The 22,205-nt window shown below is 44.9% G+C and overlaps 1 protein-coding gene across 1 annotated transcript in view; it reads left to right on the top strand.

The window, feature by feature from the left end:
* The window catches only part of LOC133895002 (double-strand break repair protein MRE11-like), a 24,468-nt gene extending 2,263 nt beyond the window's left edge, over nt 1-22,205 (top strand). The window contains exons 2-20 of the mRNA XM_062335222.1: nt 9,875-10,019; nt 10,185-10,342; nt 10,440-10,530; nt 10,636-10,755; nt 10,844-10,912; nt 11,024-11,115; nt 11,219-11,321; nt 11,485-11,592; nt 11,671-11,733; nt 11,799-11,870; nt 12,096-12,173; nt 12,243-12,305; nt 12,407-12,470; nt 13,155-13,237; nt 18,711-18,824; nt 18,966-19,046; nt 21,395-21,517; nt 21,645-21,827; nt 21,980-22,205. Of these exons, the coding sequence (XP_062191206.1) occupies nt 9,875-10,019; nt 10,185-10,342; nt 10,440-10,530; nt 10,636-10,755; nt 10,844-10,912; nt 11,024-11,115; nt 11,219-11,321; nt 11,485-11,592; nt 11,671-11,733; nt 11,799-11,870; nt 12,096-12,173; nt 12,243-12,305; nt 12,407-12,470; nt 13,155-13,237; nt 18,711-18,824; nt 18,966-19,046; nt 21,395-21,517; nt 21,645-21,827; nt 21,980-22,021 (1,852 nt within the window). The 3' untranslated portion in view covers nt 22,022-22,205. The remainder of the gene's footprint in view (nt 1-9,874; nt 10,020-10,184; nt 10,343-10,439; nt 10,531-10,635; nt 10,756-10,843; nt 10,913-11,023; nt 11,116-11,218; nt 11,322-11,484; nt 11,593-11,670; nt 11,734-11,798; nt 11,871-12,095; nt 12,174-12,242; nt 12,306-12,406; nt 12,471-13,154; nt 13,238-18,710; nt 18,825-18,965; nt 19,047-21,394; nt 21,518-21,644; nt 21,828-21,979) is intronic.

The raw sequence follows: 22,205 nt of genomic DNA, 5'->3' as shown, positions 1-22,205 counted from the left end.
GAATTTGTGATTCTTCATATAAATTGCCCTAGTGATCATCTTACTAGTATTAATTGTTATTTTAGCTCTGTGATAACTAGCAGACCTAGCTTTAACTATAGATTCTAGCTACTTGCTTTAATTCGTAGTTGTTCTTGATTTCCTGTATAGACCGGAGACTTCAGACTAGACCGGATACTCCGGATCAGACCGAAGTATCCGACCTTCACCGAAATATCAGGCAGATTTAATCCGATGTTTTAGTTTTAATTTTCAAAAAAGCCTATTCACCCCCCCCCCCTCTAGGCACTTTCAATTGGTATCAGAGTCTAACCTCCTACAAGGCTTCACCGCTTGGAGGAAATTATAATATCGACATCCGGAAGTCTGAGGGGTTTTAAAGATGATCCATCAAAGAATGATGACGGTAATGGTAAAGGAAAGGGAAGTGAAATTCCTTTCAATTATGATCGTTTAAATTCTTCAAGCAACTATATCTCCGTGCCTTCCGGGCATGCACTATTTTTTGATGGTACACATTATACCGCTTGGAGGCACAAAATGAAAATGCATTTAATCTCTCTTCGTCCTAGTATTTGGAAGATTGTTTGCACAGGATTTGAGTTCCCGGAGGAAGATCAAGAGCTCACCTCAAGTGAAGAACAAAATATGCATCGTAATACTCAAGCTACAAGTGTGTTGCTTAGTGCTTTGAGTCCGAAAGAATTCAATAAAGTGGATAGACTTGAAGAAGCCAAGCAAATTTGGGATACTCTTCAAGTTGCTCATGAAGGGACAACAAGTGTAAGAGAATCCAAGATAGAGCTGCTTGAGGGCAAGCTAGGAAGATTTGTGATGGAAGATCATAAAACTCCTCAAGCCATGTATGATCGGATGATGGTGCTTGTGAACAAGCTAAGAGGGCTCGGGAGTGAGGACATTGATGATCACAAAGTGGTAAAGAGATTGCTTAGAGCATTTGCTCCTAGAAACCCCACTTTGGTGACACTCCTTCGAGAGAGAAGGGACTACAAGAGGTTTACACCAAGCGATGTGCTTGGAAGGATCCTTGCTCATGAGCTCATGAAAGAAGAAGCAAATAAATGCTCAGGAGATTTTAGACAGGTTCGGGCCGCACAAGAGCGTAATACCCTACTCCTGTGTGTATGTTATAAATACTCTGAGAATGCCTCTATGAGGATCTTTTGTGTTACAAAGGTTTCTGTCTAAGTCTAGAACTTCGCGTTACGTGAGCCTCTGCTCTATGGTGGTTCTTGAACTTGTCTTGATCCTGAAGAACTTGTTCTGCCTCTCTCCGGGGAGCCCGCCCCTTTTTATACCCCGTCGGGGCGGCCTGGCGTGCCCAGAAAGGATGGCACGAGTTCCAAGGCACCATAATGGAAAGCAACCATCATAGGTTGCAGGTTGATGTTACGGGGAGGGTTGAAAAGGCGCCCCCGTCCGGTCCTGTCGTCATCATCCCGCTTTTCAGCGGGTGCAGCGAGAAGGGCCCACCGGGCAGCCACCGAGCAACCCCGCGTGCCCGCCCGGTCAGAGCAAGCCTGACACAGCAGAGCGGCAGGCGATATGCCTCGAGCCCTGCGACGTTATCCTGAGGCGCGCCTAGATGACGCGCGATGGGACCCTCCGCATTAAATGTCCCCACGCCTCCCTGCCAGGGAGTGGCAGGGGCTGACAACAAGTGTGGGGAGAGTGGTTGGAAGTGACAGGCCACGCGCCTTCTTAAATGCAGCATCGGGTCTCTCACCCATTGACACCTTACCACTGAGCCCTTGTGGGGTCCACCGGTAAGGGGCTCCTCAAGTCCTCGGGGAACTCTGGGTGCTCGGGGACTACTGTTCGTAGCTCCGAGCACCCTCTCCCGGATATGCTTTTTCTTGATCCTCGGGGAACTCGGGTACTCGAGAACCACTGTTCATGGCCCCGAGCGCCCTCTCCCGGAACTTGTACTTCTCGAGTCCTCAGGGAACTCGGGTGCTCGGGGGCCATTGTTCATGGCCCCGAGCGCCCTCTCCCGGAACTTAGACTTCTCGGATCCTCGGGGAACTCGGGTACTTGGGGACCACTGTTCATGGCCTCGAGCGTCCTCTCCCGGAACTCGGTCTTCTCGGACCTCGGGGAGATAATCCCCGAGGGAGGGTGCCACGTGGCACTCCGCTGTCCTGGCCTCGGGACTCGGGGACCTCCGGTTCCCATGTCACCGACAGCGCCGCTCCTAATCATAACATGTCTTAGGGAGTGGAAACATGTCGGGTTACATTAGATACTCTCTACTGAGTGCATCTAGGATATTTTCCCTTTCGTAGGACATCGGGACCTATCGCCTTAGCACGGCGGGCTCTCTCCCGCTTCCTTGCCCTCTCAGCCTCCCGAGCCTGAGCCACGGTATGGTCGTGCGTCTCCTTCTTCATGCGCTCTTCTTCCTGCTGCTTCAGGCGAAGTTTCTCTTGCTGTTGCTCATACTCCCGACGTGCGTAAGCTTTCCTTCTCCACCTCATGGTCATGTCGACCCAGTGCTTCTGTTCCTCATTTTGCTCAATGTCGAGCCATTGAATAAAATCACAGAGCGGTGGAGAGGACTGAACAAATAGAACAAGATGAGAGGTTAGTAAAATAGGGTGTGAAATCGGCAAAGATGTGGCTGATATTTGTTGCTATATCGGTGGATACTCATATGTTACATGTTGAGGTTTGTCATATTAGTAGTTTGGCACACATGAAGAAACGTAGCCCATAGATGTATAAGATATCCTGCGACTCGCGAAGCCTGCAATGGTCACCACAGAAGCACATCGGTGGTTCGATCCCTTGAGGGATGAAAATCCCCCAATATTTCTTTGATGGGTTTGGTGGAGCTGAGGAAGACATTGCACTTGAGAGATCTGAGAAATGAGTGGTGCATCAATGTATGAAAGTTGGGCTATTTATGGTAGGGGAAGGCATGAGCATTGGATTCCCTCTTGAAGAAAAGAGTTAGTGAAAGGGCTTAGAGGGTGGCAGGAGCATTAGATTCCGTCTTAAAGAATGAGAAAGTTGTGGCATTGATGCTAGACAGAGATTCCATGTGTATTGGTACAGGTGTTGTCATTTATTTTTTTGTAAAAACTATCCCATGTTGTCACTTCTTGTCTAAAGGCTGCGCAAGGAGACATGTGTTGTCATTTCATGGTTAAAGTTGAGCGGTCATATCGTTTCTACAGATTACGCCAGGAAAGAGGTGATGTCATTTAATGGTTGAACTTCAGTAATGTGGTCACTTCATGATTAAAGTTAGACTCCCGACAGAGTTATCGAGCGGTCACTTCATGTATAAGTAGCTTTGTAAGATATACTTTTCTAGGTCTATTGTGAACGGTTCATACATGGGTGAGGACGATAGAAAGTAGCGTGTGGTCATGTTGGATTAAGAAATGCAACTAGCGTACCATCACATTGGAATAAGAAATGCAGTTACGATATGGTAAGTGGACCATAAAGATTGCACGCGTCCGAATACGTAATAGCACATCGCGAATCGAATATGCATATGTAAGTTACAAAAATAAATGTACAATCTTACTGTCGTCTCCCCCGCTGTCGTCGGTCGTTCCCCCATCATGGTCCTGCTGCCACTGCCGCTGGTTGACCCTCACGTGGCCCCCGAAGTAGGTTAAGGGGTTGGGTGGACCGACCTGCCTGGTAGACCTAGTAGGGAGCATCGGTGTCGAGGCCTCGTCCTGCGTGGACTGTGTCCGAAGTTGAGCACTAGGTACCTGGGACCGCTGGAGGACGTCGTAGTCTAGTGTGCCCCCGAAGAAGTTCCGAATGAGGTCGAACCAGCCTCGTCCTCCTGACTAGGGTACGAAGACTGCGAATGATCCGCTGGCGTCCATGTGTACTGGCTGGAGGAGTCTACGAACAAATAATTGTATTACATATGGAAAATATGGAAATGAAAGTAGTTGTACAAAATGCACATTTGTACCTGTGTGGTATGCCGGTGCAGCAAAAGATGACCAGGCAGGTGTGCCGTAGTAGGCCTCGAACGGTGGTGGTGGGATCAGTCGCGGGGCAGCTGAAGACGGGCCAGCCTTATCACCGAAATAACCCGCGGACAATATTATTGCTGAATATATTGAATACGGGGATATAGTGTCGCCCAGTACCTGAGGGTGGAGGCACAAGGCTCGGTCCAAGTGGTTTCATCGAGGCGTGTGTAGGTGCACCTAATATTAGTTTAAAATCAATGCACTAGTAAGAAACGAATATATTTAAACACCGTACGAATAAAAAATCCGTACCTATTTGGTCCGAGTCTGCATGGCGTGGTAAAAGGCGTCGTGCCAGTGCCGACACCGATGAACGGCAGTGCACATCAGACCTCCTGGACGACTCGGCGTGGACCCCACTAGACCTGAGAAGCGCTCCAGCGACGTCTGTGGTGGACCGACATGAGGTAAGCTTCAAGACCCGCGCAGTCTTGTTGAAAACCCACGCTCTAACCGCCCTCTGAGGAGGCGGTTAGGCCACCTACCCTCTCAGGAGGCGGTAAGGATGGCTAACCGTCATCTCAGAAGGCTGCATTAGAGGTCTGCAGACGTCTAGTTGTGTAATTTTTTCCACGAGGAATCTATTTATTTAAATTTTTAATTAAAATATATAAAAAAAAAAAACTCTATCCCCAATGTCAACCGATTACCACTGTAAACTTATTGTGGCCCAAAATATGCAGTTCGGTGCTGAGACCTTAAAACATACTCTCCTATTCAAAAATAACAGACACATTTTTTTAAACTTAATTTTTAAAATTAGATTTTGGTTAAAAAAATTATATATATATCATTTATAGCTATAAAAAATATACAACGTAAAATCATATATAAAATACGTATATTATTTTCGAACGAAAAGATGAAAGTGCATCTAGCCCCTATGTGTGGTTTTGGTAATTAATGACAATACCTTTGGACTAACAATGGTGTTGAGCTTGTTAGTAGGTTGTTCCATAGGTGATGCATGGATAAAAGATATGCATGAGCTCTAGGTAAATGGAGAGATTGAAAATGCATCAAGATGAATGAGCTCTAGGTGATGCTCGGGTAAGTGATGATAATGCCTATGGACTAACAATCATATTGAGAATTACTATTAGGTTATTCCATAGGAGATGCATAAATGATGAAGCATGGATTCTTTGAGAAATGCTATGAGTTCTAAGAATTGCATCAAAAGTCATTGATATTTTAGTGATGCTCATAAGAAGAAGAAGAAGCTCAATAAGATTAGCAATAAGTTTGAAGGCTAAGTTACTTATGGAGATCAAGTAACTAAAAAGTATGCTTGTCAATAGAGTTTTATGGACTAACCCGTGTGCTATGTGTTTAAGAATGAGTGGGGTTAGGTTCTATATGAAGATTGACAATATGCATGAAGGCTAATAAGTTACTTGTGGAGATCAAGTAACTTAAGGTATAAATGTTGTCATTTAGGTTTTATGGACTAACCCATGTGCTTTGTGCTTGAGAGTGAGTTGGAGTTAGGATCCATAAGAAGGCATAAGTTGAATTGAAATCATATATGCCAAGAATGAAGAACAAGAATAGACTCCATATTTGATAAAATGAATTCCTTGAAGATGTCAAATACAAAATGGTTTTCTATGGCAAGACGGTGAAGGGAAAGCAAGACTCGGCTGCGATGGACCATCCGTGGTGAAGGGTAAGCAAATGACTTGGCGCCGAAGGACTAAGGCGGTGGTGAAGAGCGAGTAAAGGCTTTGCACCGATGGACCGTGCAAGGCCATGGGAAGCTATGGATGATTCACATCAATCATATGAATAATCAAGTGAAGAATATATGGAAGTTGGCAACCCTCAAGGTTTGAAAGAAAGAAGCGGTACTTGAAAGTTTTCAAATGCTCAAAGTGGTTCAAATGAGTTTTATCTTTGAATTTGAGTATAGGTATGTCACGCTATTAAGAGGGATGCAACGTGAGCTAATTGTCGCGTCTCAGTGCTCAAGAGTTCCTAACCAAACCCAAAGTGAGAGTTTATTGTTAAGAGTCCGGAGCGGAAAGTGCGGAAGTGTCCAAAATGGGTTTTGGAGTGTTCCTAATTTGATCCTATGTGTTTTAGGTCATGAATTCAGTTGGGATGTGTAGCCCTCTGAATAAGCTTTCCATAGAGTCCAAAATCGTCGAAATCGGACTCCGGGATCAAAAGTTATCACCGTTTTTCGGAGGTCAGCTGTGTTGTGGCCGGAGACTCCAGTGTAGGCCGGATACTCCGGTACCTGGAAAGGCCGGAGACTCCGGTGAAGTCCGGATATTCCGGTACCTGGAGTGGTCGGAGACTCCGGGAAGTCTCCGGGGCTATTTTCTGGGTTAAGTGCCGACCGGAGACTCCGGTGTAGGCCGGATACTCCGGTAAAAGTCCAGAAAAGAGCATAACGGCTAGTTCTGACACATTCTGTGACCGTTCTGACGCCGTATTTGGATTTAGGGCCTGATACTCCGGTGTTCACCGGATACTCCGGTCAGTTCTGACAAAAACAGTAACGGCTAGTTATTTGGAGTGGGCTATTTATACCCCACTCACAACATCCTTTGGGGCTGCTGCAAGGGCACGAAAAGAACATCCTCTAGAGCCAAAAGAACATCTCCCACTCCATTCTAGTGTGCGATTTGAGAAGAAAAGTGAGTTGGGTTGAGAGATTGGAAGATTGAGTGCAAGTGAGCTAAATCCAATCTTGAGCACTTGAGTTTTTGGCAAGAAGTTCTCGAAGCGTTTGTTACTCTTGGAGGTGAAGCCTCCTAGCCGGCTAGGTGTCGCCGGTGAGCTCTCGTGCTTGTGGTGAGCCGCGGGAAAGTTTGTAAAGGGCTCGATTTCGCCTCCGCAAGGGAAGAAATCAAGAGTGGATCGAGGAAAGCGGTTGAAAGAGACCCGGCTCGTTGGAGCTTCCTCAACGGAGACGTAGGATTCACGGTGGTGAATCCGAACTTCGGGAAACAAATCTTGTGTCTCCTCTCTTGTTTCTTTACTTTTAAGTTTTTGCTCAAATCTTTGTGTATATTGCTCGATCTACTTGTTTGTGTGTATTTGAGTGTAGGTTCTTCGTAGATCTACTTTGAATCATCTCCGGGAACACACAGTATCACTTGGTTTGAGCTAGAACTCTCTATCCATCATTTTTATTCATTTTCGGACTCTGTTCTGTACAGAAATCAGAGAATCCGGACTTTACCGAAGTTTCCGGACCTGTACACACCGGAGTATCCGGTGGACAGTAATTTCAGGCATACGAACAGTGTTTTCAGCCTTTTTTCAATTTAAGTTTTATTGCGTATCTCTTGTTAGAATTGAATAATTTTAGTCACCTTAGGATTGTAATTTCCACACTTATTTAGGGTGATTGTGCACTAGTTGAGCCTAGCATATTTAGGTTTCTCACTTATGAAAAAAAAACCCGTTAGTTTATATTCCGCTGTAAGTTTAGGCCAACGGTAAAAGGAGACGAATTTTTGTAAAAACGCCTATTCACCCCCCTCTAGACGACATCATTATCCTTTCAAAAGAGTATGAATTTTTTTTTTTTTGCCTCACGTACCTACCATCCCTATAGTGCAAATCTGAGGCAAAAAATATAGGTGCTATAGCACCAAAATTCAGGTGCTAGAGGGAATTTTTGGTGCAAATAATAAATCAGTGCAAAGGTGCAAACATTGATTTTCGATTGTTTGATCCTCGTCCAAAGTCGGCGGCTGCTTCCACCATGCCACCGAGGTCAATTTGCAGAAACCCCGTATGTGTGGTTAGAGGAGGGAGGAGGAGATGACATAGGTTCTTTCGCGATATTATGTCGCCGCATGGGGTTTTTTTGCAAATTGACCTAGGTTTTGCACTGAATCTATTGTTTGCACTGGAATTTTTCCTAAGATGTTAGAGCCTTTAAAACACTCAGGTGAGATCAAGCAATTCCCTTTACATATCTTCCGATATTGTAAGTGCATATATACATACATGACCTTCTGAACCCCTCATTTTACATTTCCCGGCATGCTTCCAACGTACTACTGCACGAGCAAACGAAGGAGCACAACATTCTGCTGGCCAGCTTCCGAGAGAAGACAGCAGCTTCCGAGAGAAGCCAGCGCTAAATCGGTCGAATGGTCTTCACTCACTCCAATCCACTCCACCTTCATCGCGCGGCATCTCCGGCCGGCCTTCACCGGATAGATCTTTCTTCTCCGGCCCCGACCGATCGGTCCCGTCCAGCAGCTGATCCAGCTCCATTCGATCGGTAGATCTTATTACTTGTGCCTGGCTAGCTCCGATTCTTGCAACGATCAATCGAGGAGGATGTGAGTGCCTCTTCTCTGTCTGTTTTGAGCTTTGCAAACTGTTTGTTGCACATTGTATTGTCTTGCTTTTCAACTCAATCCTGCGAATCATGCGGCGCGGAGCAAGTTTCTGATCGATTCCTTCAAATTAAGAGAATGGAGGTCATCGAGCACATCGACTTAGCTCTAGCTCGATCGCTGTATTTTGGGTTACATTTAGCGGCTCCAGTGGTTTAAGTGCCTACATTATACTTTTTAAACATATAAGCTCTGAAACACCGGTACTTCAAAAAAAGCATCGTATCCATATCCGATACCGATATACGTCGGATACGTATTCAACAAGTATCAAAAAAATTATTATGTAAATTTTGGATACACAATTGGATACTTCTCCGATACTTCGGGATACATTCAGCCCATTTGCGTCCCGTATGACCTAAAAAGTCATCCGTAGTCCCGCACGCGAGCCGCCACTCTCAGTCCCGCACGCCTCCTTCTTGCAGAGCCACCAGCATGCCAGCCGCTGCCCACCGCCCACACGTCGCCTGCATACCAGCCACCACCCCCGCGGCGGTGGCAAGTTTTTTCCTAGCTTACCCTTTTTTAGGTTAATTGATTAACAAAATTGGCTGGTGATTATGATTCATATAGAGTGAAAATAGTTTTGCATCTTGTGAGGATGGCAAAGCAAATTAGCGTTGATATTGTATAATTTAAGCTACCTTTTGCATCTCATATGCAAATTACTGATGAGTTAAATCTAAGCATATGGTCTGGTTTGATAGGCAATAGTGGACTCTGAGTGATTCAGATAATATAAACATGCACTATGAATTTATTATTGTTTTAAAAAAGTAAATCGTATCCGTGTATTAGATTTCCAGAGAAAATGACGTATACCCGTATCCGTATCGGTGTTGCCTAGCATATAAGTGTATGCATTATTGTTCTTTCAGCTAATAGATAGTGGGATGATTTTGCTTTTGTTGTTAACTAAACCAACCCCCAGCTTTGATTCAACTATTCGTTTTAATCCTGTTTCTTTTTTGCCACTCGTTTCCATAGTGTTTGGTTGTTCTTGCCACTTTTCGCCATTTTTGGCCTGACACTGAGGTGCTTAGAGACGTGATGCATGCTGCACTTAGAGACTACTTGGTTTGTGTTCCAAAGAAAGCCAACTAACATTTATGCTATGCTGAAACTTGGCAATGTCAGATTGTTGGCAAATGTCAGTTTTTTCTTGTTCGTGACCGAGCCAAAGTTTTTCTCACACTGATTATGCCCTCGCTTGGCTTATGATGAGTGGTCTAGGCAACGCCAAATTTCTGAGCCACAGCCAATTTTTTTTGCATCAAACCCCAAGGGATGGCTAGAATTTTTGGACATGATCAAATTTTTCTTTGCCATTTGAGAGCTCTGAACCAACAGCTCTTAGTACTCAACCATGACAAATCTTTACCTTTAAAATGTCTAGCTTTATTCTTGCCACCACTAGCCAACCATCTGCATCATACCTGCAAATGATCGTTAGCTTTTGCATGGGGTGTTTTCCAGGGAAGAAGAGGAAGAAGGGAACAGCACTCTGCGCATACTTGTAGCGACGGACTGCCACCTCGGCTACCTCGAGAAAGACGAGGTGCGCAGATTCGACTCCTTTGACGCCTTTGAGGAAATCTGCTCGCTGGCAGAGAAAAACAAGGTAAATGACGAGCTTGTCAGGATATTTCATGTTTGTACGTGCACCCTCTCTTTTGCATTGCACAGAAATGTTCTACTTTACACATGCACTGTTTTCCTTTATTAAATAATTAGACATGATGTTTGAGTATGAACCATGACCAGTTTGACGTATGACGATTTGCAGGTCGATTTCCTACTCCTTGGTGGTGACTTGTTCCATGAGAACAAGCCTTCGTGCTCGACGTTGGTGAAGGCCATTGAGATCCTGCGGCGCTATTGCATGAACGACCGGCCGGTGCAGTTTCAGGTGGTCAGTGATCAAGCAGCCAGTCTCCAGAACAGGTACAGTGCAGCAGTCGATCACTTCAATTCACGTCTGAACTTCTGAACATTATTATTTCTGTTAAAAAGTTTCTAATTAAAAAGTTGCTTGTTTTAGGTTTGGCCAAGTGAATTATGAAGACCCTAGCTACAACGTTGGCTTGCCTGTGTTCACCATCCATGGGAACCATGATGATCCTACTGGAGCTGTATGGACGTTCTGAGTTCTATTTTCTTCTGTGTTTACCCTTATGACAGAACGATCAATCTATTTCTTTTTCAGCATCTAATGCATTTAGTTTCGCTTGTTGTAGGATAACCTCTCTGCAATCGATACACTTTCAGCTTGCAATTTCTTGAATTATTTTGGGAAAATGAATCTCGGAAGCACCGGTGTCGGTAACATTACTGTTTCTCCTATACTTATCAGAAAGGTACGTTTAATTGTACTCTCAATGCAATGTTAGACAGACAACTATTATCGCTTATCAGAGGCTAATTCTTCAACTTGTATTATTTCAGGTTGAAACTTCTGTTGCCCTCTATGGACTTGGTAACATTAGGGATGGGAGACTGAATCGAATGTTGCATGTACGTGTTCACTGCACAGCTTGCTTATCATCTACAATTGTCATGCATTTGTTGCAGCTGGAGCAGTGAACTTGCTAGTTCTGAATATGTTTACGTACATTTATTCTTCAGGAACCACATGCAGTCAATTGGATGCAACCTGAAAGCCGAGATGAGACGCCACTGTCTGACTGGTTCAACATCTTGATTCTTCATCAGAATAGGTGCCCAATGTGATTGAACGACCGGCTATGAAAATGTTATTTGTGATTTAATTTTTGTGGCTACACTTCCTGATCAGAATTTTGTTCTCTTGAATTTCTGCAGGGCAAAGGGGAGTCCTAATAATGGTATCAGTGAACATCTGTTGCCACGTTTTCTGGACTTGGTAATTTGGGGCCATGAGCATGAGTGCCTAATTGATCCTCAGGTAACAAGGCATATGCCATCTTTAGCAAAAATAAATGCAACTCATGCATGTTTAGTCAAGTGTTCTTTATTTCTGCATTTGTATTTAAAAATAAATGCTAAGCTCAGCTCCTTACATTTGTATTTTAAATTAAAATCGCTTTCCTTCAATCTATTACTTACAGGAAGTTCCTGGAATGGGTTTCCACATCACTCAACCAGGCTCCTCAATTGCCACCTCGCTGATCAATGCGGAAGCAAAGCCAAAGCATGTGCTCTTGTTGGAAATCAAGGTCAGTATTGCTGCAACATGCTGCATTAACCATCAAACTTTTTGTCATTCCCTAATTTCTCATGTTTCTCTTGAATAGGGGAGTCAGTACAGGACAACCAAAATACCTCTGCAGTCTGTTAGACCTTTTGAGTATGCAGAGGTAATCGACTCCTTGCTTCATGTCTAATTTCAGTCAAGTGAATTCACACCGAGAGTGTCATGTAGGTTGTACTGGAAGATCAGGTGGATGTTGATCCTAGTGATGAAGCAACCATTCATGCGCATTTGCATAAAGTTGTAAGTCTCCAACTACATAGCTTGTGTTTTTTAATTTTTTTAAAAAAGGAAAAACTCTGTCCATTTCATGGAAAACATGGCCAACACCAGTTGAGTTAGTTCAAGAATAGCATTTTTTTTATCAGGTCCCTCAAAATTGAAATTTCAGTTATTGGATGTTTGTAGTTTCTCCTCGGTTTCTAGCTTTCTATACTTTATTGAAAAATGACTGCTGAGCCGCTTCAGGTGAGCGATCTTATTAAGAAGAGTAGGGAAACAGCAGCCAGTGGATCAGAGCTCAAACTTCCACTAGTTAGAATAAAGGTAAACCAGGAGCCCTTGATGGCATTTTTTTCTGAGAATGTAAATGAAAGAGATTTAATTGTTATTCAGGTGAACTACTCTGGGATTTTGACAATAAATCCGAAGCAATTCGGTCAGAAGTATGTGGGCAAGGTACCTCAAGAACTAATATTGAACTTGCCGATGCTATGTGATCCCTTTTTAATTCTACTTTGTACTTCAATTGTTTTTGTTTACTACCTTTCTTGCTGTAGGTGGCAAACCCACAAGACATCCTGGCCTTTTCAAGATCATGGAAAAGGCGTCGAACTACACAAGGTACCTACTAGTGTTTTGAAAATGATGTATTCAATATGCGCTTCATATGGTTAGAGAGGGATGCTGGGGTATTCATGAATGAGTACAATGGTCCTACTTGTATTGAGTTTATGTTCTAAGTACTTTTCTGAAGTTTGACCATCAATATGTTTAATATTGTATAGTTTGTCCTCTGCTCTCCTGTATAGTTTTCTCCCCCTGTTTCTTGCTCTTTCTGCTGTCCTCCTTTATACAGTTTTCTTTCTTTTTGGCTTTATATTAATATTTTTACCACAGTAGGGGACTGTTTCCCCTAAAAAAAATTGTATAGTTTGTCTAGATGATAAAACTATATTACTAGTTTTATCAAAAAATATACTTTCTTCGTATTATAACTTTAGTACTTAGATATTAAAATAAAATGTATAGAAAGTAATAGTTAAAGTTACATCTCGAAGACTGTAAAATAAATAAATAATGATAAATAAAAAAGAACATAGTTAGTACATTTTAAGGTTGTCTGCATTTGTTGACTTGTATGGTTGACTCGCTTTCTTAGTGCAATGACATGCAAGATTTGGCATGTTCATGAAAAAAAAAAGATATTGTCATTTATTTTCAATATTACTTGATCAACAAAATGAGTCTTGTAATCGCGGTTCGTTGATGTGATCTGTTGAACTTCTTTCTCTGTATAAATTGTAGGAAACACTGAAAATTCTGAAGAGCTTGGTCCAGATGAGCTCAATGACCAGACGATCAAAGCACTGATTGAAGAGAGTAACTTGGTATGTTTAACATTGTTGAATTGAAAAAATTTGGAATGAGTTACTCTGCCCGAGCACTCCCCCTCTCCTTAATAGCACATATGCAGATAGGACCTCCTACTAGTACATAATCACACATGCACACACATACAACAACACTCCCCCTCAAGATGGGCTAAATATATCAATCATGCTCATCTTGTTACATATTGCAGTACTCTCACTAGGACCTAATCCCTTAGTAAGACAATCAGCTAGCTGCTCACTAGATCTTACATGCTCCAACCTCAACATCACATTGTCTAGCTTTTCTTTGATGAAGAATCGGTCGATCTCTATATGCTTAGTACGGTCGTGCTGCACTGGGTTGTTGGCAATGTTGATTGCAGATTTGTTATCACAATGCAACACTATAGTGTCATTTCTCAACACCTTGAGTTCCTTCAAGAGCCTTCTCACCCATATCATCTCACTTAGGCTTAAAGTCATTGCCATGTATTCTGCCTCGGCTGTTGAACGAGCCACAACCTCTTGGTTCTTACTCCTCCATGGCACAAGGTTACCTCCCACAAACACATAGTATCCTGACGTAGACCTCCTAATATCAATACTACTAGCACAGTCAGCATCACAATAGCCCTCTATATTCAAATGTTGATTCTTCCTGAACCACAAACCTTTCATTGGGCTACCCTTTAAGTACCTCAAGATTCAGTACACAGCTTCCAAGTGTTCCACCCTTGGATCATGCATGTGGCGACTCACCACACTCACTGCATAAGAGATATCAAACCTTGTGTGGCACAAGTAAATAAGGTGTCTAACTAGCTTCTGATAGGCTTCTTTGTCAACTGGATCACCTGACTCACTATAGAGTCTATGATTTTTATCAATCGGTGAAGCTATGGGTCGACATCCAAGCATTCATGTCTAAGTTAACAGATCAAGAACATACTTCCTCTGAGAGAGAACTATACCTTTTGAAGATCGGGCAATTTCAATCCCAAGGAAGTATCGCAAATGTCCGAGATCTTTCACCTTGAAGGATTTTCCCAGCCTTTCCTTCACATGTTTGATTTCCTCAACATCATCTCCAGTAATCACTATGTCATCCACATACATTTCTAATATAGTGACTAGTGACCCCTTATGCTTGCAGAAGACAGTGTGATCCCCATTGCATTGCAAGTAACCTATATCACAAATTGCACGCATGAACCTGTCAAACCATTCTTGACATCCAGCTGATAAAGTGGCCATCCAAAGTTAACTGCACAAGAGATTAACATCCTCACTGTGCTCATCTTTACCACTAGTGCAAAAGCTTCATCTTAATCGATCCCCTATGTTTGATTATAACCTTTTGCAACTAATTTTGCCATGTACCTCTCTACCTTTCCTTCAGGGGTTTGTTTCATAGTAAACATCCATTTACATCCAATAGCTCGTTTTCCAGTTGGAAGCGAAACAAGCTCCCATGTTTGATTCTTTTGGAGTGCAAGAAGCTCCTCCTTAATAGCCTCTTTCCACCTAGGATCCTACTTAGCAAGCCACCAATCCCTCGGAATAGGCATTGCTTGTAGAGATGCATTGAACATTTTGTATGCAGGTGAGATATGGGGGTATGACATAAAGTTAGCTATATCATGTTGCTCAAAACCATAACAAGCTGGAGGTCTACAAACTCTACATTCAAGTTATGTAGCAAGTGGTAAGTCTACATGTAGGATAGAGGAAGAGTTGTTACCACTTGTTTCACGTATTGGGGAAGGACTTGATGGAGAGAGTTCCAAGGAGGGATTTGGGATTTGAGTATCCGGTACACTAGGTTGTGACAGTACATCAAGCCGTCCTGAGTTCTCCACACCTTCCTTACCCATTCCAATTGTTTTCTCCCCCTGTTTACCAAATTTCCTCCTCTAATACACCTTTATTTCCTTATTGTTGTCACTCATTTTTCTCCCTCTTAGATGATTGCTCATCCTACCTTCATGTCTCTACCTGCTCAACTCGGCATGGAATAATCCCAACAACCACTTCCTCCCATGTACCACCCTGCTCAACTGGTTGTTGCTCCTCTTCCCTTTCTTCCTCCGCCTGATCAACATCTACCTGCTCAAGATGGACCGGAATAGTCCCTATCACCTCCTCAGCTTTCTCCTCCTCTCGGCTATCACTCTCAGTGGCAGGAAAGAATGTCTCTTAGAACTGAGCAAGATCATCTTGGGTTTTGTAATATGGCTCCCATTCACAAAAAGTCACATCCATACTCACATACAACCTCTTTCCAATCGGATCCCAACACTTATAACCTTTTCCCAATCGGATCCCAACACTTATAACCCTTCTGACTAGATGCATATCCCACAAATACACACTTCACTGCATGGGGATCCAGTTTTCCAACAGATGGCTGATGATCTCGCACAAAGCACACACATATGAAGACCTTTGGTGGAACTTTGAACTCAGTTTTACCTAAGATGAGCTTAGTTGGAGACTTCATTCCAATAATAATTGATGGCATTCGATTGATGAGATACACGGCCATCATTACCGCCTCACTCCATAAGTATTTTGGCACATTCATTTGAAACATGAGAGAGCGCTTTATCTCCAACAGGTGACGATCCTTCCTTTCAGCAACTCCATTTTATGTGGGGGGGGGGGGGGGCAGGACAGGTCGTCTGATGAAGCATGCCCTGCTCAGAGAGATAAGCTTCAAATTCGTTATTGACATACTCTGTCCCATTATCAGACCAAAGAATTTGAAAATTTGCATTAAACTAGGTAATAACCATCTTGTGAAAGTTTTTGTGGTCACCTCACTCTTATGTTTCATCATATAGATCCAAGCCATACGACTAAAACAATCAATGAAGATGACAAACCACCTTGCTCCACTTACATATGTAATTGAGTATGGATCCCAAACATCAGAATGTATTAATATATAAGCTTCATGACTCTGAAGACCAATAGCACTATATGTAGACCGTGTATGCTTGTCAAGCTCACAAGCATCACACACTAGTTTTCTCTTATTTACCTTTTTGAACATCTCAAGATACATCTTAATTAAACTCTCAAAAGATGGGTGTCCAAGTCTACGATGGTGTAACAAAATATCCTACTCTTTCACTTCCTCCACTACTAAAGCAACTTTTTCCTAACCGATGTACCACAACTCGTTACACCTAACTCCAGTCCCAATCCTCTTCCTAGTCCTCTTCTCTTGAAAGACACAAGAATCTTCATCAAATAAGATTGTGCACTTGAACTGATCTATGATTGAACTAACAGAAAGAAGATTAACTGGAAATGATGGGACATGATGAACAGAGGGTAAAGTAATGTGTGAAGTGCATCCTATAGACTCTATACCTCTAATATGTTGAGAGGTACCATCGGCAATTTGAATGGTTTTTAGATGAATGTAAGGAGTGTATGAAGATAAAGTGTCAAATGAACCTGTCACATGCTTAGATGCACCTGAGTCTATAATCCAATATAAATGAGAATGATATGATACAAGTGCATGTGCTTGAGTACCTTCGCCCGCACGGGCGTAGTTGGCAAAGTTACCAAAGTGAGTGACGGCTGCTGTCGCATGGCCCTATGAAGAGGTCTTGTGGAGTCCTCAGAGGCTTTGCCTTTCTGCCACTGTTCCCACTGCAAAGCTTGCTCTCATGTTAAGGTGATAGATAGTATCTCCTCTGTCGATGCTACATTAGCAATAGGGCCACCACGACCTCTACCTCCACCATGGCCTCCACAACCCCCTCCGTAGCCACCCTAGTTGCCACCACGACCTCCACGAGTCCCATTCGACCACCATTGTTGTTTCTTGGTTTGGGACAGTTGTAATTCAAGTGCCCTTTATCTCCACAATTATAACATTCCCTATCATCCATAATGACGTAGGCTGATCTCACAGGGTTATTACCAACCATCATACGAAGCCTACTCTCCTCATGGAACATGGTTGAAATGGCATCCTCCAAAGTAGGAAGACTCTCTAGGTGATAAAAAGCAGCCCTCATATTCTCAAATATGGGGTCTAAATGCTTCAGGAAATGAATGACTTTCCTGTCCTCCACCCATTTGTGTACATCATGTGCATCATTTGGAGTCTCCATTTTGAGTGCAGTATAATGATCCAACTCACCCATAAATATTGCAACTCACTAGCATACTGCTCAACTGGCTTTCCTTCCAGTCTCACTGAATCCACCTTGTTCTGGATTTTCATCATCATCATCACGTTCCCTTTTTCTGGAATACATGTTCTTCAATGTCTGCTATATTCTTGCGGCACTTCGCATTGATTCAACCATCTTACCAATAGAATGTGACATCGATGCCATCAATCATGCCACCACAACAAAGTTTGTGGTATGCCACGCCCTCCACTTTGTGCTGAGCTTGTAGGCAGGCTCAACATAATCCTCCTCTAGGTAATGCTCCACACCTTTCCCACCAAGAATTACTTCCACTCTTCTTGCCCAACTCAAATAGTTCTTGCTGCCGTCTAGCTTAACTTCATTTGGCATAAGCTCCAGTTTTAGTTCAGATAGTCCCTGCATTGTCTTGGGACCGATCAGGCTTATTCCCATAAGCTCCTAAATCATACATCTCATCACACTCTGTGTGACCATTTAATCATCTCTTCTGATTTTAACCCCTTCTTCCTCTTCGCCTCTATCTCTTCTAGAGTCATTATCACCTATTGGAGTTGATGCCACAAGCTAATTGCCGAGCATGTCAGGCACGATCATAGCAAGCTTAGGAATACATCACAAATTTAGTAAGCCTCAAACACCACCACAGCCATTATAGTCCAGACACTAGCTTTAGCAGCACTTTTCCCCTCCTTCTCTGTTCACACACACCAGCAATCTGGAAGCAGCAGGAGCTCTCCTTCTCTCTCCCTCTTGCAAATCGCTCTCCTCTCTCCCTTGTAGCAGCAACCACTGCCCTCCAGGCCCCTCACGCGAAGCTCCTCAGTGACTCCCCCTTGCCGCCGTGGGATGAACCCATTAGATCCCCGCCTGGGGCAAGCGGCACCTCCTCACTCGCTCTGTTCGCCCGGGTGGAGCGTACGCACGGTGCGGCAGCTGCGGAACCCCATAGGGCATGACCCGACGGGTCGGGTGGTGGATGGCGATGGCGGTGGCTTGGGTGATGGTGGACGGTGACGGCGGTAGGGTTAGAACTAGCTCTGTATACCATGTTGAATTGGGAAGTTTTGGGATGAGTTACTCTACCCGAGCACTCCCCCTCTTCTTAATAGCACATAAGCAGATAGGACCTCCTACTAGTACATAATCACACACACGCACACATACAACAACAAACATTCTTTTGGGTCCTATTGTTGTCATACACTATTATGCTTCGGGTACCATTCCATCAGACATTTAATTGCACAATGCAAGTCGATGTTTTTTTACTGAAATTTCTACTATTTGCCATCCAATCCTTGTTTTGCCAGAACATGCAGATCCTTCCTGTACATGAATTGAACAGTGCACTGCATGATTTTGTCGACGGGGATGACAAGATGGCATTTCACTCCTGCTTGCAGCAAAACATTGAGGAAGCAAGAGTAAGATCTACTACCGATATACTACACAGTTTGAATGCCCAAAAATTACTCTGGAACTGCAATGTGCCAATGTCTGAATATCTCTAACATTTTTAGTTTTCTATCCAATCTCTAAATTAAACGTCTGGTTGAAATTTGTAGAAAAAGTTGACTACCGCCACGGAGGATTCTATTAACATCGATGAAGAACAAACAACACATGGACCAGATCAGTACATGAAGGTGTGGGAAGCCTTGTTTACAGTTATATATACATGTCTCCTAGAGTACAGGCGCCTGAAATCTCAGGCGCCCGTGTTAGGGTTCGGGGTTTTCAGGGTTCATCGGCGATTTTAGAGGTTAGAGAGAGGCTAGGTGGTGGCTGGACCGGTGGTAGGCTACGGCGTGGAGGTGCGGCAAGGCGGCGATGGCGCTGCCAGAGCCACGGGCGGCAGGTGAGTGGTGGGCTAGGTTAGCGGCAGGGGAACTTGAAAATGGATTGGTTAGTGTGGCGGCGGATCTGGCGATGAGGATGCCAGCGGAGACAGAGGAGGTCGGTGGGGCGTGGGAGCGCAATGTCAATGTGAGGCGAAATAGGCAGAGGAAGGAGAAGGCCATCACTTGCGGGAGATAGAAGATGAGAGGATGACGTTCATTTTGAATCGGTTGGCTCAAAACTATTGCATGAGATGGCCTCCGTTTTCAGGCGCCTGAATTATAGCACGACCCTTATATATAGAGCGCCTGAATTATAGCACGACCCTTATATATAGAGCAATTTTACAGTGGTCTCAGAGTAATTATTTTTTGGATCGGATGGTTCAGATCGGTTAGAATACTCCCTATTGTCTAGATGTAGTATAGGAAGTATATGAGAGTAGTATAAGGCGTATAAGGGCATTTTTGGAAAAAAAAAGAAATGGCATTCAGTAATGCGAGCGTGGCGCACACGCCGACATCCCGCTGGATGTCGCCGTAGAAGGCGTTGCCAGCGAGCGAGAAGTCGCGGACAGAGCGGCAAGGGTCAAAGAGCCCCTCCGATATGGCTTCCGCGTGTTGGCGCTGAGGTCCAGCGACTGGAGCGCCGGGAGGCAGGAGAGCTCGACGGGGACGTCTCCGTAGAGGTTGTTGTGGGCGAGGGAGAGCGATTGGAGCACCTCGAGGTGAAGGAGGCCCCGGCCGAGCTTGCCGGAGAGGTCAAAACCGGTGAGGGAGAGGCCCGAGACACGGCCAGTGTGCGGCTCATAGGTGACTCCGACCCAGGCGCAGGGTCGCTCGTCGTCCTCACTCCGTGTCGCGAGGCGGCCCTCCGGGTCCACCACATTGCCCTTGAACATGATCAGCCCCAACACGTACGACACCACGTACAAGGCATTGAGTGCCACCCGACGTCACCCCCGCAGTCGTGGGGCAGAAGAAGTTTTTCTTCTTCGGGAGGATTCCTCGTCCCTACAAGGCTACGACCTCGAGGACAAGCTGCGCATGTCGACCGAGGTTCTTAGCAAGGGCACGTACAAGGCCGCGATCGAGTCCGGGCCAATCATGGCGGTGAAGCGCCTCAAGGAGACCTTATTGTCGGAGCGCGAGTTCAGGGACAAGGTCGCGGCGATTGGCGGGATTGATCTTCCCAACGTCAGCAAGAATGAGAGGCTCATGGTGTACGAGTTCATGGCCATGGACAGCCTCTCCTTGATGCTTTATGGTATGCGCTCAGTGTTTTTGTCAAGCAATCCTTTTTTGTTTTCAATGTTTGAATTGAAAGACTTCTTCTGATGGAGTTGGTAATTGCAGGCAACTGTGGCTCCAGTCGATCGCTGCTGAGCTGGGAGCCTGGGAGTCGAGGAGGCGCATCGCGCTGGCCTCGGCGCGTGGCCTTGAGTTCATCCACGCCACGGGCTCCATGGTCACGCACGGCAACATCAAGTCCTCGAACATCCTCCTCAGCTAGTCGGTGGACACACGCGTGGCCGACCGCAGCCTCGCGCACCTCGTCGGCCCTGCGGGTGTGCCGTCGACACGCATTGCGGGCTACCGCGCGCTCGAGGTCGTGGCGGACCCATGCAGGCTCTCGTAGAAGGCCAACATGTACAGCTTCGGCGTGATGCTCCTGGAGGTGCTCACGGGGAAGGCCCCTACGCACGCCGTGCTGCACGATGAGGGTGTCGAGCTCCTGCGGTGGGCGTGGTCCGTGGTGAAGGAGGAGTGGACGTCTGAGGTGTTCGACACGGAGCTGCTCAGGCACCCAGGCGTCGAAGAGGAGATGGTGGAGATGTTGTGGCTGGCCATGGACTGCACTGTGCCGGTCCCAGACCAGCGGGCGGCGATGCCAGAGATCGTGGATTACGTCAAAAAAAAAAAAACTTTAATAATATGGTGGGTAATTATTAATAATAATATGATAATTACTAAAATACTAAATCATATAGACGGTAGGATTAAATCTATACTAATTCTTGTCTAAAGTAGTATAGAGCACCATAAAAGTGCTCTATATATATGGTTCTTGAAACAATGTTATAATCTGATATATCATTTAGCAGATGAACAACTGAAGAAGGGAAAAACTATGACGATGCGTTCTTGCTGTGTAGGCGCGAGAAAAGGAAACACTGTCGCAGGGAAGAACAAGCTCCCAGAACCTGCAGGATTGTACACTCAGCGCATTCGAGGGGTCCCGGGCGCTCGAATCGGATGATGAACCCGTCGAATCGGCCGTACGTAACCTCTCCTCTGTTTCTCCTGCTGCAACCATTGCGAATCAACGACGAGAATAGTGGTGGTACTGCACACATGTCAGTAAGCCTTTTGCCAAATGACATGTTGAACTGCTTCTTGCTCAAGGTTCTGGAGGAGAGTGCTTGTGACCAGCGGGCAGGAAAGAAGAGGCGAACGACAGCACCCGGTGGTGGCGGAGGATCTGCGGCTGCCGCTGCCGCTGGGAGGAGGAAGACGGACCTGGCTTCGTTCCAGAGGGCCCCGGTGAAGGAAGACGACGCCGGTGCCTCCAAGAAAGGCCGGGCTCGTGTAAGTTGGCCCACTGATATCTGCAGTTTTTCTCTCTCCCAACTGCCACGGTGCCACACTGCCACTCGCTGTCCATTCAGATGTGCAGGCCTGGTGCATTTTCAGTTAAGAAGCTGCCCTGATGTTTCGAGGTTTGGGTGCCGTGCATGCAGGTCGCCGCCGGGAGGTATGGGGCGGTGATCAGGAGGAGGTGATGAGGTCGGTGGCCACAATGGTCGATGCGCTCTGAATCTGTTAATGGCTAGCATTCCTTTTGGATGATGAAGTGACGAGTGCATGAAACTTAATAATTGGGTTTCATAACATGGTCGTGAATTCGTGATCACCGATCATGCGTGTATTTGGCTGCACGATTATTCGAAATTGGATTCTGGATTC

Source organism: Phragmites australis, chromosome 16 (genome assembly GCF_958298935.1).
Source record: "Phragmites australis chromosome 16, lpPhrAust1.1, whole genome shotgun sequence".
Taxonomy (NCBI): domain Eukaryota; kingdom Viridiplantae; phylum Streptophyta; class Magnoliopsida; order Poales; family Poaceae; genus Phragmites; species Phragmites australis.
This window is presented reverse-complemented; position numbering and strand designations above follow the sequence as displayed.